This window comes from Dasypus novemcinctus, chromosome 17 (assembly GCF_030445035.2).
Source record: "Dasypus novemcinctus isolate mDasNov1 chromosome 17, mDasNov1.1.hap2, whole genome shotgun sequence".
Lineage (NCBI taxonomy): Eukaryota > Metazoa > Chordata > Mammalia > Cingulata > Dasypodidae > Dasypus > Dasypus novemcinctus.
In genome coordinates, this window is record NC_080689.1 from 5,592,576 (window position 1) to 5,609,628 (window position 17,053).

At 46.3% G+C, this 17,053-nt stretch overlaps 1 protein-coding gene across 5 annotated transcripts in view; it reads right to left on the reverse strand.

Annotated features, from left to right (window-relative positions):
* Positions 1-9,933: 9,933 nt before the first annotated feature.
* The window catches only part of AFF3 (ALF transcription elongation factor 3), a 563,374-nt gene continuing 556,254 nt past the window's right edge, over positions 9,934-17,053 (reverse strand). For 4 of the 5 annotated variants that reach the window (XM_058278184.2, XM_058278185.2, XM_058278182.2 and 1 more), the window contains 3 exons: positions 16,100-16,149; positions 15,756-15,979; positions 9,934-13,494 (listed from right to left, as the gene is read on the reverse strand). In XM_058278184.2, coding sequence (XP_058134167.1) covers positions 13,373-13,494; positions 15,756-15,979; positions 16,100-16,149 — 396 coding nt within the window. In that variant the 3' untranslated portion in view covers positions 9,934-13,372. The remainder of the gene's footprint in view (positions 13,495-15,755; positions 15,980-16,099; positions 16,150-17,053) is intronic. The other variant, XM_058278183.2, reaches the window with a different exon arrangement.

Consider the following 17,053-nt stretch of genomic DNA (forward strand, 5'->3'; position numbering starts at 1 on the left):
GCCCTAGCTCTTCTAGAAAGAAGTTCTTTTAAAAGCACAGTCATTTTGCTTGGGGGCAAATAGTTGTTGGCTTTCTCAATATATAGGGGTGGAGTGGGGTGTAGGGGAGCACTTTTTCCACTCTTACTAAGCGTTCTTTAATTAAATATCTCTACTACTACCTCAAAAGTCATTCCTCTCTCTGGAACTGGCAAACTCAAGTTTGGAGGAGAGTAGCCCTCACCTCTGCCCCAGCTTCCCCCAGGTCTTCTCTTCTGCAATTCCCTTTCCATTCCCCAGAAACTGGATTGGATTTGCTGGTAGTTTCCTTCTCATTCTCTGTATTTCTGTAATTTCCAAGGGATTTCAGAGGTATCTGGGAATTGTGTTGGCTCAACCCACCATGTTGAACCAGAAGTCAGTTCTCCCTCTTAAAATCTTCCTGGGAAGTCTCTTTCATCTTTGTGAGAATTAGCATGTTGGAGAGGTTTCCTCCAAGGCAGCATGTGAATAAGGGATTGGGGCAGGGAGACAGTGGAAAACAAAAAAGGAAGGTGGGGCAGGGCAGTGAAAACAAACTTTACCTGCTTTGGCATTTCAGACAAGTGAAACTCTGTAATTCTGACTTAATGAGCACTGGTTGTAATAAAGATGGCAATAACCCAAGGCATGGCCTGTATCATGAAATACAACACTCAAGACAGTATCACACAAACGAATAGTTTCCTTGCAAGTCTTCTTGAGAAGGAGTTCCAGCGATGATGCCATTCTTCAAAATTCATGGAAATCCTCTTTTGGAATGGCCTTCAGCACTTATTTGGACCATCCTAGGAAATAATTCCAGTGAATCTATAATCACTCTCTGTAATTGTCCAAACCCAATGTAAGAAAGTGCATAAGAAAATGTTACATCTGTGAACAGATGAGGGGTCACTTTGTTTGGTGAACCTGGCTGCGTAGCACTGAGGGTCCTTATCCCGCTGACATCCACAGGGTAAAGGCGCTCTCCCTTCAGCTGAGAAGGCAGGCAGATCCCCAGGTCTACCTAGACCCTGCTCTGAGACCACCGGGTCTTCATTCTAGTTTAACTGGCTGTTGCAATTGAACTCAGTCTCTCTCCTTTCCAAGGCGGTCCCAAGACAAAAGGTGTCAACTACTCCCACATTCCAAAGAGAGGTGAGAGTCAATGAGGAGGCCTTTCCAAGCAGCTGTCAGAGAGCTGGCTTCAGACCCTGAGCTAATTACCCACTTCAGACCTATAAAAGAAGTTATAGAGTCCATGAAAAGAGTCATCAATTAAAGAGAAGAAGAGGCGCTCCTGGGCTGTGAGTGCCACCCCGACTCCAGGGTGTCTCTCCATCACCTCAAATCTGAGGAGAGGGTTCACTTGGAAAGCTTTACCAGTGCTCCTGCTGTTTGAGGAACCACAACGATTTCTCACACTCGCAGGTGTGTGTGTGTGTGAAGGCTAACTGGCAGAGGAAAGGGCAGGGTTGGAAGGCAACTGCTGTTCTGCTTTCATGGGTCAAAGGTGTGCCTCCTTGTGAATCGGATAGGGCCACCAGTGAGAGAGAGGGCCTCTCTGGGCTTGTCAGAGCCTGGCCTGTGTCCTGCCTGAACTGGCTTCTGAAGAGGGTGTCCTGCCAGTTGTCCAGATGCTGAGATAGGGTCTGTACGCTCCTATTGTTTGTGTCAAGAAAGCCACAGGTGAGAGATTCCTGTGATTTGAGTAGGGGAAGTTGAGGCAGGAGAGGGATTTTCTTCCAAAGACCCCTCAAGTTCATCCTAAAAGAGGGAGTCAGCACCAGGCAGAGGAAACCAGAGCCAGGTGCATCAGGGACAGTGAAGGAAGAGTCCTCCTCTCCTTTCCTTGGGCTGGAGGAGTTGTAAATCAGGAAAGGACTCCAGGCAGGGAAACTGAGAAAGGGCCAACCACATCCCTTTGTCCACTGCCCACTTTCCACCTGATATTGGACAGGGAAAAGCTTTAACTTCAGGTGGAGCCCAAAGGCTGATTAACACGTAGATTAGGCCATTTAATGACTAAGATAACATAGAGCTTGTGACTGCATGACCAGAAGACTTTTTACTATCTGAGGGTCCCTGGAACATTATGGGACCAATCGTAGATTTCTTCCAAGGATCACAAAAGAACTGACCTTCTGAAGGAGCTTTGAATAGGCAATGGCAAGTGGCTGCTTCAGAAGATATTATCAAGAGAGTGAAAAGACAACTCACAGAATGGGAGAAAATATTTGCACATCAAATATCTGATAAGGGTCTAGTATAAAAAATATATAAAGATCTCTCATAAAAAACACAAATAACCCCATTTAAAATGGATAAATCTCCAAAGAACAAATACAAATGGCCAACAAGCACATGAAAAGATGCTCCATATCATTAGTTATTAGGGAAATACAAATGAAAATGACAGTGAGCTCCTACTTCACACCCACCACAATGGCTGTAGCAAAACAAGATAGATGATAACAAGTGTTAGCAACAATGTGGAGAAACTGGAATCCTTATACATTGTTGGTGGAAATGCAAAATGGTACAGCTGCTTTGGAAAACAGTCTGGCAGTTCCTCAAAATGTTAAATATAGTCATTACTATATGACTCAGCAATTCCACTCCTAGGTATATAGCCAAAAGAATTAGAAACATGTTTACATACAAACTTAAACACAAATATTCTTATAGCATTATTCATAATGGCCCCAAACCAACTCAACTGTCCATGGATAAGCAAAATGTGGTATATCAATACAGTGGCATACTATTATCTCTAAGCAGGAATGAAGTACTGATACATGCTACAACATGGATGAACTTTAAAGTAGTACACCAAGTGAAAGAAGCCAGATACAAAAGGCCACATGTTGTTAGATCCCATTTATATGAAATCCATAGGGATAGAAAGTAGTTTAGTGGTTTCAGAGGATGGAGAGAGGGGGAGAGGGGAATAACTGCTAGTGGGTATGGCGTTTCTTTTTGCGGTGATGAAAATGTTCTGAAATTAGATAGTAGTGATGGCTATATAACTTTATGAATATAGTAATAGCCACTGAATTGTACATTTTAAAAAGATGAATGTGAATGACGTCTGTATTAACCCAAAGGGGCACTCATGCAAAATACCAGAAATCAGTTGGCTTTTATAAAGGGTATTTATCTGGGATAGAAGCTTACAGTCACAAGGCCATAAAGAGTGGATTACTTCCTTCACCCAAGTCTGTTGCCACGTGTCGGAGCAAGATGGCTGTCAGCCTCTGCAAGGGCCCAGCCTCCCTCTTCCTCCTAAGGCTACATGGTCCCAGGTCCTTCTGTTCGCAGCTGAAGGTGAGCATAAGGCTTCTCTCTCTCCCTGGGGGCTCGTTTCTCTCTGGGCTCATCTGCCCTGCTCTTTCCACAAGGCTAGCTGTAAACTGTCAGGTGAACAGCTCATCTCTCTTCCTGGGGCCTCTGCCGTGTCTCATGGAGCCCTCTCTCCTTGCTCACATATCTGCTTCTCTGTGTGTTTACTTCCCGGGGCTCCAAACCTCCAACTCTCTCCTCTGCTGTGTCGTTTTCTCTGAGTCCCTGCTCACAAAGGGGGTGGGCGACTCACCATCCTACTGACCTGGCTGAATCAAAGACTTGCTCATAATTTAATCAAGTAAAAGCGACATCTCTGAATCTATTACAATCTAATAAATTCAGAGGAACAGACCAGTTTACAAACATAATCCAATATCTATTTTTGGATTCCATAAACAATACCAAACTGCTACAATGTCTCAATTTAAAAAAATATAATGGTTCAACCTAAATGTTCATTAATAGCAGATGTTAAATAAACTGTGGTATACTATCCTACGGAACTACTGCATGGAAGTTCAAAACAATGGAGGAGATCTTTATGTACCAATATGGAAAGATGCCCAAGACTTGGGAAGCAATAAAAGCAAGCTACAGAATACAGAAGAGAAGTTACCATGTATACACACAAATAAAACAGACACTGACAGAGACCGGCCTGTTGCACAAGAGTGGCTCTTTCTAGGTGGAACTAGATGGGAATCATGGGGAACTTTGGACTTATTTGTATTATATACATTCTTTTTTAAAAATTTTAAAAAAGATTTAATTAATTTTTCTCCCCTTCCCCCCATTGTCTGCTCTCTGTGTCCATTTGCTGTGTGTTCTTTTGCATCCGCTTGCATTATCCAGCGGAATTGGCAAAATGCATCTCTTTTTTGTTGCGTCATCTTGCAGCGTCAGCTCTCTGTGTGTGCGGTGCCACTCCTGGGCAGGCTGCGCTTTTTCACGTGGGGCGGCTCTCCTTGCTGGGCACACTCCCTGTGCATGGGGCACTACTTGCGTGCGGCAGCACTGCGGGTGGACTAGCTCACCACATGGGTCAGGAGGCCCTGGGGAATGAACCCTGGACCCTCCATGTGGTAGGCAGACGCTCTATCAGTTGAGCAACATCCGCTTTCTTCTATACATTCTTTAACACAATAATTTATTCCTGTATCGCTTGATTGAAATTAAATTTCAAAAAAAGGGAGAAAAGGAATGCAGTGAGCTAAAAATAGCTTGTTAGCCTTCAGAATTATTTTAAATGTTTGCCAGCTGTTTGAGTTTGAACTATGTCCTAGTGTAATAGCTGACATTTGTGCATTGCCTGATAGTAAACAAAGGTCCTAGTGCAAAAAAAACAAATAAAAAAAACACTCTTAGTAAGAATATTCTAGGCTCTGTCACAGGTTGTTTCATTTCTTTTTCACTTTGAAATGACACAATATTTTCTGCCAAGAGCATTCTCAAATGGGTGCCTATTTCTTTAAGATGTTGTCATTCATTCTAGTAGCTTAAGTGGAGGTAGAGAGAGTTTAGCTTATGCCTAGTTGGTGATATTTATAACAACATCATAACACAGGAAAAACGACAACATTTTACTCGAAAAGAAGTTCAAGAAAGAGACAATGGGGTAGTTTTGAGTCAGCGATGTTGAATTCAAGGTATAGTAAGACACAAAAAAGTTAATCTCACTGATGAATTAATATTCACCATTAAATATAAACGTGTTTATTCTCACAAATCCTTAAGGCTGATGCTGTCACAGGCCAGTAAGTGTTTCCTGTTCTAGAATCTGTGCTGTGTGAGCCTTACATGGAAGATACAAACAGCAAAGTAAGTCGTCAACGAGTCCATCACCTTTTCACATACAGGGTTTAGACTCAGACAAAATACATAAACCCCCAAACCAAATCCTCAGGATTATGTGAATTCCCCACTCCTTCCTAACAGCTTGCCAGAATAACTCATTGAGTTTTTCACTATTTGAATGTAGAGTTTTGTTTATTTGCAATATAATAAATACAGCTGTGGGAGCGCAACTTTTATTGTTAAACAAGGTAGAAGGAGAAAGAGAAAGGGGCTTTAGCACTGTACTTCCTTAGCTGATGTGGGCAATGACCAGAAAGAAGTGCGAGGCGCCGACCCTTCCTTAGAAGCAGGCTTGGAGAACCGGCCTGCTTGGAAGTGGGTGGGGTGGGGAGGCGGAGACTGGCATATCCTTGGGAAAAGTGTTCATGGATTTTGGGAAGGAAAGCTGGAGGAAATGAGCCTCGCTAAAAGTCACTGGTCTTTATTCGTTGCTTGGGTTAAGATTTTTATCTATAATACTTAAATACACAGTCAAGAGCACACAATTTCATCATTAGTAGTGTCTGTAATTCTTTTGTTTCGTTTGTTTTTTTCTTTTCTCATGTTTGTAATTTGGATGCATAAGGAACCATTACCGATCTTCCGACTGAAATAGTGACCATCAACACAGATTCTGGACTTTCTCCATAACCGTATCTGAACACACAAAAGAGAAGCCCAAAATGAAAATCGTGTAATGAAAATGAACTTCAGCTTTTTAAGTATAGGATAACTAGATAAAAAATGAAAATAGTACTGGACCTACTAAATACAGCACTATAATCAATGTTGTTCAATTTGGGCACAGTACAGAATTGTCCTGTGTAAAATACCCTTCAGTTCTTGAAATGTTCCTAAGACCAATTCATGTAAGAGAAGATGAAGGTCCTGCCATTTGGTTCTGTGGCTGCCAAAACTAGATCACTGGAAAATTCTGGTGGGAGATCAGGGGGCTCCTGAGTTATCAACAACTTTCCAAAGACGGAGATGCAGAATTCGAAATGGTCCTCTGAGCGAGGCACTAACCCTCTGCTATCTGAATATTGAATCAACGTTGTCAGCTTTGCGAATAATCCTCCAGGATGACAGAGCATTACAAAAGGGGTGGGATTTTAAATTCCTGCATTGACTGAGGCAAACGACGGGGGAGTGCCTTTAAACTCAGCAGCGAGCAGCCGTTACACTGTGACATCCTGTCAGAGGACAGGTAAAAGTCTAGTACCAGGCCAGTGCATTTCCTCCTCCTCCTCCCGAAGGAACTCAGCTCTCGAACTTTTTATCCAAGTCCCGGGAATTCACACCAGAAGAGGGTCTTTTGCTCCTCTTTGGGCTTAAGCCAGGCGGAAGTCTCAGGACCTCCTTTTCACTGGAGAAATTTCCAGTGAAGAGATTTTCAGTGAAAACGAAAAGAAGGGAGGGGGGCGTCTCTTGAATGATTACTTTCTGGCTATTTTGGTTATAAACACGGATCGAGGGACACAAGCAAACCTGACTTGCCTTGTGTTTAAATGACACGAATACTAGAGAAAAGCTAACAATGTCAGCCGATCATTAGGGGCTTGCCCTCAGTGGCACTAAACGTGTGGATGGGTGGTTGAATTCCCGTCTTCGGCCGGGTGGGGCTAGACTGTCCTGCCTCTGCTGGCCATCGCCAAAACCACTGAGGCCTGAGGTGGCTTCTCTCTCTCCCGGTCCCCTGAGCAGGGTTTGGCCTACACTCAGCGACCACGCTGAGCATTTTCTCAAGAGGCTTCCTCTCCCGTGACTCTCAGGATGTACCCGGGTCCCTTATGACGGGGCTCCCTTCTCAGGGACACGCCGCCCAGGGGGCTCCCCCATTCTCCCTCCCCCCCCCCATTACTGCCAGAGGCACAGGGTTCACCTGAAGACACGTCAGCCGAGGCAGCGGTCCTCGCACCCCGCAGGCTACTTAGTTCTCACGAGGGTGGCAGAGTCGGACCGGGGTTGCGTCTTCTCTTTCCCATCTGGATAACTTCCGGAGTGAACAGGAAGGATTTCCAGGCTGGGGGCTGGGGGGCCGGGAGAACTTTGCTGCCCTGCAGCTGGTGGCCCCGGAGGCCTATCGGAGCCCTGCCTGCAGCAGGGACCCCAGGTGACGACACAGGCGGCCCCGCTCTTCCTGTCACCCTCTCCTCCCACGGCGAGGCCTCCGGGGGCTGCCCCCACTGTCACCCTCTTGCTCCTCCACCAGTGTGGCTGCCCACATCGTACAGCCCCGCGTACCTCCTTCGGCCGCCACCCTTGCTGATGGCAGAAGCTGGGTGCTCGCCCAGATCCACCGATCCTCACAAGCTTTCAGTGAGGCCACCAGCGTTCCGAGCCACACGAGGAAACTGAGACTTGGGGAGGTGCCTTAGTCAAGCACCAGGTGCAGCAGGGCGAAGGAAACGCTCTTTTCCTAAGTGCTCATCTCCAACGGCAGTGAGTTCCTATGTAGAAGCCCCCCCCGAAGGCTGTTCTACTAACAAGTCGGACTTACAGAATTTACAAGGGAAAAACTCAATGCAGCTTACAGAGAAGGACATTTTGGGCTGACTTGGCAGCCCTGGGAATAGCAGGGGATTAACAACCAGTTTGCAAATGGCTCAAAGTATTAAAATCACTATTTCCCCACAGAACTAGGTGTCAGGGATACGTGGTGATGTTTCAGATTACTGACATCCTGATGGCACGGCCATATGTTAGGCTGTGCAGTCACCCTCATTCCAGGACCAAGGTGTCAGAGAAGGCGCCAAGAACGCTCTCTAAAAAGGCACGCGTCTTCAGCTGCCACACACACAAGGCGGTTCAGCCAACTCATGCACGTTCCTCGGGGTTAAGTGTTTTCTCTTTGTTCATCTGAGCATCTAGAAGTGAAGATATCAATACTGAGGAAAAAAGTTTCGCTTCATGAAAAATTTAAAAAGCACTGAAGAGAAATAAGGCACCTCAAATCCTGTACTTATTTTCCTGACCAAACAGCGTCGAGGTTGAGGAAAAGCCCAGGTGTTGGTGCTATTTCCTATCATGTCTGGATATAAATATTTCCCGAGGAGGTTTAAAAAGGAGAACAGAAATAATCATTCTGATTTCAGGCCTCACCCGAGGTTCCTGATCCTTCGATACAAAAGCTGGGCCTTGAAGTGTTGACAAAATCGCAGTGAGCATTCACTCCTGAGACGGATGTGCTTTAAACTGGCCATCCGTCTGGGGTAGATGTCCCACGTGATGGGGAGGGATTTTAGCCCGATTCCCATTCCTGTAGGAGCTCCGAGTCTAAACCCCCTTGGAGCAGACCCGAGTTTACCCCTGGCTTCCTCCGGATGCCAGTTAAATAATAAAAACCAACTGTGGTCAGGTATAATTAGCTTGAGAATAGAGTTTTATAATTTTCCTCACACCCAACAAACAAGTGACCCCCTTGTTGACAGGATAATTCCGTTTGGACAAGAAGAACACAAATCTTAAGTCTGAAACATTTCTTGTGCTAGTCACAGTCAAAGAACTGTGTTCTTCTGGGAATGGGAAAAGCAGGAAATAGACTCTTGCTTTACCTCGTCAGAAATGGAGTTTATGGCGCTGGTTGTTTTTCCTTTCATTTAAACAAAGTGTTTTTCAAGATTCCATTGGATCCAGGTTTCAGCTAAAATGTGTTACTTCTTATAAATAGGATCCTAATGGGAACAGACTTAGTTGTGTAGCAGGCAAGGCTACACAAGAAAGACTTCCGGAAAGGCTGCTGGTGTTTCTTAGCCTGAAAGTTACGTTAAAACTAGCTCTGAAGGAGCACTGAGCTCTGGGGCCCCTGGTGCCAGGAAAGTCAAGTCCCCATCCTGGTTCTTTTGGGGTGAGACTGCCTCCGTGCTGACCTGGGGCCAGTGCTCTGTCCCTCTCTTGGCTGTTGGAGATGTGGCTGGACCACACACCTGGGAGCGCTGCCCTTCTGCCTTGGACACACGGGGATGGGGAAGATGGCGCCGTGGGAAAAAGACAAAGGGGGCTTGAATCTAGGGTTATTGGACTGAGTGGGGTGGAGCAGAAGCTTTGTTTGGCTGTTGTTTCTGTTTTTGTTTGTTTAATTTAGTTTGGGGAGGAAGGAAAGGAAAGTGGAGGGAGAGAAGAGCAAACACGAAGTTAACAAAAACCCCACGTAGCCTTCCTCCCACCGAGGGGCTAGGTGTCATGTCAAGTCACTGGCCCAATGTTTCCATTTTCTTTAGTTCCCAATGTTCTTACTAACTCACCAAATACTGCAAACGTTACACTGTGTTGATCCGAGTTGGCAAAGCCCGGCACCCTCAAGTCGGGGAACTAAGGAGCTTCCTTAAAAAACCGCATCCCACGGTTTGCTGGTCGACCAGGCGTCCCGGGCCTCAGGGCAGTCACAGGTGCGAATGTCTCGTCTTCCTATCAGCATTTTCAGAGCACCAGGGTGTGTCGTGTGTGTGTGTGTGTGTGTGTGTGTGTGTGTGTATGTGTGTGTGTGTGTATTGGGTGATGGGACAGACAAGGAGTAAACCATAGGGATAGCAATGAAAATACATTCTTTTTTTCCCCTTGAAAACGATCAGACTTAGTACTGATAATCTATGGTGACTAAACTAAAATGACTCAGAAAACAACAAGGTTACTTCTAAAGAGATTATGAACTGGGGACCAGAACACCGAGAGGAACATATTTTGATTCTGAAGTTTCCTTTGTAAAAATATTCAGAGAAATTAATGGACTTTTTTTGATGTACAACTCAATTTCTCTCCTTTACAACATAAATCATTTAATGTAACGTTTGCAACCTTAGAAAGGCAGACATATTTAATCCAAGTCAGTTTATAAATTCCAATTTCACATGGATTAAAAACTGCAGATAAATTAAGTCACAATAATATCCTGTACATGCATTAAGGCTGGTGACTGCTAAAGTCTCTTGGGTATCTACAAACAGAGAAATCACACACAGATTACTGGGTCTGAAGAGTGTCTACATCATTTAAAAAATCTTGCTTTTTTTTTTTTTTGGTGATACAGATTTTAACAGTAACTCTGGAAAACTGTGAAAAATGTTATTTAAAAATATATATGTATATACTACTGCACAGTTTCAAAGATGTGATTCATAAATAATGGTTGGCTGCACTGATTAATTTTATAACAATTACTGCACTTCCAAAGGTGATGTGAACACGCAGTGACATACTCAATATTAGGCACTAGTAATATCCTTCAGGCTTACTACAGTTTTATGTTAGCTGTATTGTACATATATATTTTTAAATGTATGCATTTATACAAACTGTGTATATTATGTATGGGGTGTCAGAGATGTACACATCACAGTTATATAATATACATATCGTTGTACAGGTTATGATCAATTTTAGTGCAGAAAGTCTCACTGCATTGCATTCCATGTGTTCACTCTAGTACACAATTTGTCAACTCTTCAAATTCTTTTTCTAGTACATTCCTCTTTAGATAGCAGGTCTGCATTTCCATTTGCAATTTGAAATTTTCCAGAAGTATTTATTTAACCAAACTTCTCTCTCCAGGCACAATTCTTCACATGAGTCTGATCTGGGCAGAGAATTAACAAATGCCAAATTTTGATCTGGAATAGATTTGCGTTGCTCTTTTTCCGAGATATTTCTACCAATATGGTCAGATCATAGAAGGATAAGGTCAGTCAAGATCATGTTGAAATTCTGAAGAAAGAATACATCTACAACTAGGAATGATAAAAAAAAAAAGTTATATGTTTAAAAGGAAATGTCTCTGGAAGGACAGACGTCAAACCGTGAGCAGTGGTTGTCTTGGGGAATGGGACAATCAGGGACTCACACAGTGCTACTTTATACATTTCTGTATTGTTTGGGTTTTACAATGAGGATCTATTACCTTTATAATCAGAAAACACAAGAAAGATATTTCTACTTGGAACAAAACTAAATAAAAGAACAAGTTATGAATGACTTCCATAAGCAACCATCCGAAGATGGCTCCTTACCAAAAACATCTACACCAAACCAAGCAAAACTGCTGCCCCAACATGCCCTACGGGTGACCCTAGGAGCAGTGGAGCAACTGCCTGTGCTGACCACCCCCAAAACTACCAGTTCCTGGAAGCCCTGCTGGGAAACGTGGCTCCCCAAAGGGCTCACGAATCACAGCTGGCACAATCAGCCAGAGACGGCCTGTGGGATTTAGCAGGGTTTCGTGGGTGAGCTCCCGGCGGGGCCGCCACAACCAAGTGTCCAGCTTCAAGGTGGGTGACACCAAAAAGGCACCCGGAGGCGTATGGTGGAGCCGAGGGTCACTTCTTAGTGTAAGAGTTTGGACATGTCATTAGATTCGTCAAGAGTAAGTAGAACCAAGCCTCCATCCTCAAAAAAAAAAAAAAAAAAAAAAAAAAAAAATTAACTTCGATTCAAATTTCCAGCACAGGCTGGGATTGTGGAATCTGGCAACCACTAGTGAAAGGAATGTATGAAGCACCTCAGTTGGGTAAAGATAAAATAGAAATACTGTTAATATTTCCAGAATCCTTCCTTGAAGGCCAAAGCCAGATGCAAATTTAACAAGCCATTCACCTGTCATTTGAAATTGATTTCAAATCGCCAAGGTTGTTCAGTCATTTGTACTGTTTTGAATCAGTGCTTAGAGCCAGGGAATGACAGCAATCTGATTTCAAACTACAGATTGGGCTGCCAGCATTAAGATGGCAGCCAAACCAACAGGTACGCCGAGAGCACACCTCAGCCTCTATTGTAAATTTTCGCTCCGCTCACACCTTGAAGAGTGGGGGCCCGGCATACCACACCACCAGTCTTTCTCAGACCACCCTGATGCAATCTAGTCAAGTGAGAGACCTAAAGAACATTTAAAAATGCTTCAGGATATGTCCTTTTTTTCAGGAGTTTGTTTTCTTTTTACCAATATTTTCATATCCAAATATACTTAACAAGTCTAAATCTAGGGCAAGACAAGACACTATGAAAGAGGTAACTTTCAGACAAAAACTGAACACAAGATGTCGAAAAACTAAAATGAAAAGTTAATAAAAACAAAATGTTAAATTTTTAAAAAAGAAAGGAATAAAAAAGAACTAAGGGTGAGAAGTAAACATACGAGACACACAGGCTCTAGGCAGGCTGCTCTGGCTGTCGCTGCTGGGACCTGGGGTCCCTGCAGGCACGACTCCCCCCGCACGGGCGGCAGCTTGCTCATCACAGCTTGAAAAACGTCCCCCCAGTCAAAGTGAAGGGACAGTCTAGGCAAAGTCCCAATTCGGCCAAGAAAATTTGTAAGAAAGGTACCGCGGGAAGAGGAGGCCTGAAAAGTGTTGCCCTTGTCACAGGGGCAAGGAGGAGAAACGTGTGCAGCTGCTGTGTGCACTTGCGGCTGCGTCCACGGGAGATTCCGATTTCTAACTGAGCTCCACACACAGCCATCACTTCAATGCCGGTTCACTCTCAAAGACACCGCGTTTCTATGAAACCTCAGAGCTGTTTTCACACAGAGATTGGGACAGGGCAGGGAAGGCTGGTGGGAGTTGTTGCCAGTTGCGTTTAGTTGGTGATCAGGTCGGACAGCGGGTGGGGTTATCAGAAGGACAGGGTGTTTGGTAACATGAAGTCTATGAACCTTCCGGCACAAAAATAACTGACTTGTTTTCATTGTTCAATGACCCATTAACACAACCCAATCAAAAAATAATTGAGAACTAATATATTAATACTGAAAATGAACAACAGCAGAAGACTTAACGCTCATCTTACCTGGCAGTCAAGTTTTGATGTGCTGTGTTGCACCGGGGTAACTAACCCATGAGATTTTGGTTGAATTTTCTAAGAAGTCATGGTTTAGCATTGGAATAGAAAGTGTGTGTGTGATTGTGTGTGTATGTGTGCTTGTGTGTGTCTTTCCTTGGACCAGAAACCTCTGAACCTTTTGTCTAGCCTAGGATAATGGAAACTAGACCGACAAAAAGGGTTCTGAAGAGCTGTGTGTCTTAAACACACTCAGGCAGCTTCGAACACACCCACACACAAACACACGTGCCCTGGGAAAGGACCGCTGTTCCCTGCTGGGGAATGTTCACCATAGTCCGAGAAACGCTGTGGCTGAGAGTTCCGGTGGCACGGTGGCCGCGCACGGCGCTGTCCGGGAGATGAGAGCACAGCCTGGCTGCGCGCGGGGCCCCTACGGCAGATGCACGCTGTTCCGCAGCCAGTGGAGGCCCTGCTGGGAGTACTGCACCAGGTGCTCCATGCTGCTGTGCAGGGTGACAGGTCCCATGAGCAGGTCCAGATCGTTGAAGAATTCTGGGGAGCAAGAGAGCCGTCAGTGGAGGGCCGTGCACGTCAATCACGCTACCCCACGCGCCTCGAGGGACTCGGGGCAAAAATCCTCCTCGTGGCCTCTCACTAAACAAGCAGCCTCCATTCCATTGCGGGGCACTAGCAATACATTGCACAAAAGAAAACCCGAGGGTGGGGAGCTCATCCTGTACCCCAAAAAATCATGCCGAGGGCTATGTCTGTTTAAAACAAATGAGGGTGATGTAAAGAACTAGCAAAGTCAACTATTTCCTCAGGCTCCACTCCCCCAGGCAGCGATGCTTGCCACCCCCGTGGACTATGGCTCCATCATCTCTTCACTGCACTTGGCAGTGGGCTAAGCTGGGCCTCGGAGCATGCCCAAGCAGGGAGGCTCTGGGTTCCTGGGGGAAAAGCAGAGCAGGGGCCCTGAACCCTCCTGAGGCTGCCCTCCAGCCCGCATGCTCTGCATTTCTGGTGAGCACCTGCCCTTCGGTGGGTGTCTGCCCTTTCGGTGGGCTTGGATCGCCTGCTCAGGCCCTAGGCTGGGGGCAGGGCGGGCAGGGGCAGAGCAGGATGCAGAGGTGGGCTCAGTGCTTTCAAAGACCCCGGCTGAGCGACTGGTAGGGACACATACAATCTCCACCGCAGCTGGATGGTGGCCGAGCTGTCAGATGGGTCACTGAGTAACCCTTCGAGAGCAAGTTTCCCAAAGGTGTTCACACACGTGCCGAATGAAGTCCTGCTGGGGGAGTGGAGCACGGGGACCACCCTCGGCTCCCGATGGCTCGGAACAGGCCACGGCAGAAGTGGGAGGCAGAGCGGGAGCGGGGGAGCAGTAAGGAGTTGGGGCTTTGAGCCCTCGGGTGGGACCTCCACAGACAGCTGACCAGCTCAAGCTCTCCAAAGTGGCCGCATAGTATTTTCATACATTTGTCTTTCCGTTGAGTCTGCCCGACACACTGTCCCACCTCCTCTTAGCCGCTCAATGGCTATTTGCTCTTCAAAGGCCCGTGCAAGGCCGGCTCTCTAGAGAGGCTCCCTGGCCACAGACCCCACATCTGCGTCCTTGGCGTCCCACGGAACCCCCCGTGCTGCAGGGCTGGCTCTCTCGGCTTTACTGACGAGTCCATGACCCAGGATTTGTCTGCCTGTCTGTGCCACAAATTCCTTGTCTCCTCGTGGACCTCCTGGGCTTGTCCTTAGAGGATTAGGCTCTGATGGGAATGGAACTTGGACGCATGGCTTGGAAGCCCGGATTTGCACCCCTGCCTGTTGCTGCTAGAGGGAGAGTAGTAAATTGGTATCGTTTTTCTGGAGAAAAGTTAACAATATGTATCCATATGCCTTAAAAAAAATTCATACCCTTTGACTCCAAAATTCTGCTTCTACAACTTCCTTCTAAAAAATAACCAGAAACGTGGATGATGGTTTATTTAAGGATACTCGCCACAGAAGTATTTGGAACAGCATAAAAAAATAACTTAAATGTCCAACAATAGGTGAATGGTTTGAGAAATTCTGATACTTTACAATGACACAGTCATATCACCATTTTTGATCACATAACCATTTTCATAAAGGGAGGTTTTGAATCAGTGGTATGAAAAAATGCCTGATATAATGCTAAATGAAAAAAGGGTATAAAACTCCATATACACCATGATCTTAATTTGGTGAAAATAAGCATATTCAGAGAAGAAAGACGAAAGAAGCTTCAGCGGCATGTTAACTGTAGTTATTTCTTGGTGGTGAAATGACTGATGATTTAAAATTTTTTCATTATATTTTTCTATACTTCAGAAATGAGCTAAAATATGCATGTGTCACTTTTATGATCAGCATAAACAAACACTATTTTTACGTCCTGTAGAACACTCTTCTCAGCTGTAAGCAGCTGGCACCAACATTCATTCATTCGTTCAGCGTTTTGGAGCACCAGCTGCATTCCGGGCACAGTGCTATGTCTCAGGATAAAATGTGCACTAAACTATGGTCCCTCCTGCCAGGGAGCTCAGAGTCTAAAGGGAAAAACGTGTTGTGTGTTTGCGTCCCCACTGCTACCTATTTCTCTCTGTACATCGATCTCACGTAATATGCCACACAGGAAAGACACAAGCAGGTAGAGGCACGGAAGGCCCTGAGAGTGACGGAGGGCTCCCAGGAGGTGGCAGCTGCTACCGCTTCTCCACCCACGGTGCAGCCCTTGCCCGACAACGCCCGGAGGCCCGGCTCTCCCGCCTGGAGCACGGTGCGGGCGCGCGCACCTCTGTTCTCCTTGGCCAGGTTGTCCGCCATCTCCCAGTAGTCGTAGCTGTGCAGGATGCTGTTGGTGATGCTGACGTGGTTGGCCGCCATCTGGTGGATGCGCTGCGGGATGCTGACGATGGACGAGGGGGACAGGGCGTTGGCACTGGACAGGCTCCCCTGGGAGCCCACGGAGCTGGTGGGAGAGGGGTTGGGAGACATTGGGGACGGGGTGCCAGTGCTCCTGGAAGGGGAGAGCGTAGAGAAAGCAGAGCGGAGAGGTTGGTACCCGCAGGGCGCCGCGAGCCGAGCGGCCCCCTGCCCGGCCTCCTTTACCGCGGCGACTTTGGAAAAGCGAACTTACTTTCCGCTGGCCCCCCACGGGGACGGGGCTTGGGCAGCTTTCGATGAGTTCTGCAGGGAAATAAGCACAGACAGTGAGTGCCACCTGCTGAAGGCTGACCGCCGACGAGAACATGTCCTCCGGTGACGTTAGAGAAGTGCTGGCAGACATTGCGAATAAAAAGCAGATTCACAGCAACGGGGTCTGGGGAAGATCCCATTAACTTCCCCTCTGGAAGCTGGTGGGGACAGCGGCTACGCTGCGGGAGCTCACCACCACCTGGGTTCACTTTTGTTAAAAAAATGTTACATTCAGAAAATAGAAGAGGTCTCCATATACCCCCCATCCCCCTCACCCCACTCCTCCCACATCATCAACCTCTTTCATCATGGGGCATTCATCACATTTGGTGAATACATTTTGGAGCACTGCTGCCCCACATGGATAATGGTTTACATTGTAGTCTACACTCTCCCCCCGTCCACCCAGTGGGCCATGGTGGGACACACAATGACCAGCATCTGTCCCTGCAGCACCACCCAGGACAACTCCAAGTCCCGAAAATGCCCCACATCACATCTCTTCTTCCCTCTCCCTACCCTCAGCAGCTACCGTGGCCACTTTCTCCACATCAATGCTACGATTTCTTCCATTACTAATCACAATAGCTCCATAGTAGAATATCAGTAAGTCCACTCTAATCCATACTCTAATCCTCCATCCTGTAGACCTTGGAATGGTTGTATCCACTGCACATCTATATCAAGAGGGGGCTTAGATTCCACATGGATGCTGGATGCAATCCTCCTGCTTGCAGTTGTAGTCACTCTTGGCTTCCTGGTGTGGTGGTTGACCTTCTTCACCTCCATGTTAGCTGGCTGGCGTAAGTCCAGTAAACCAGAGGATAGGAGTTGCAAGCCTGGCTGTCACATGGACAGTCCAGAGATTCAGGTCCCCTGAACATACACCATGGGT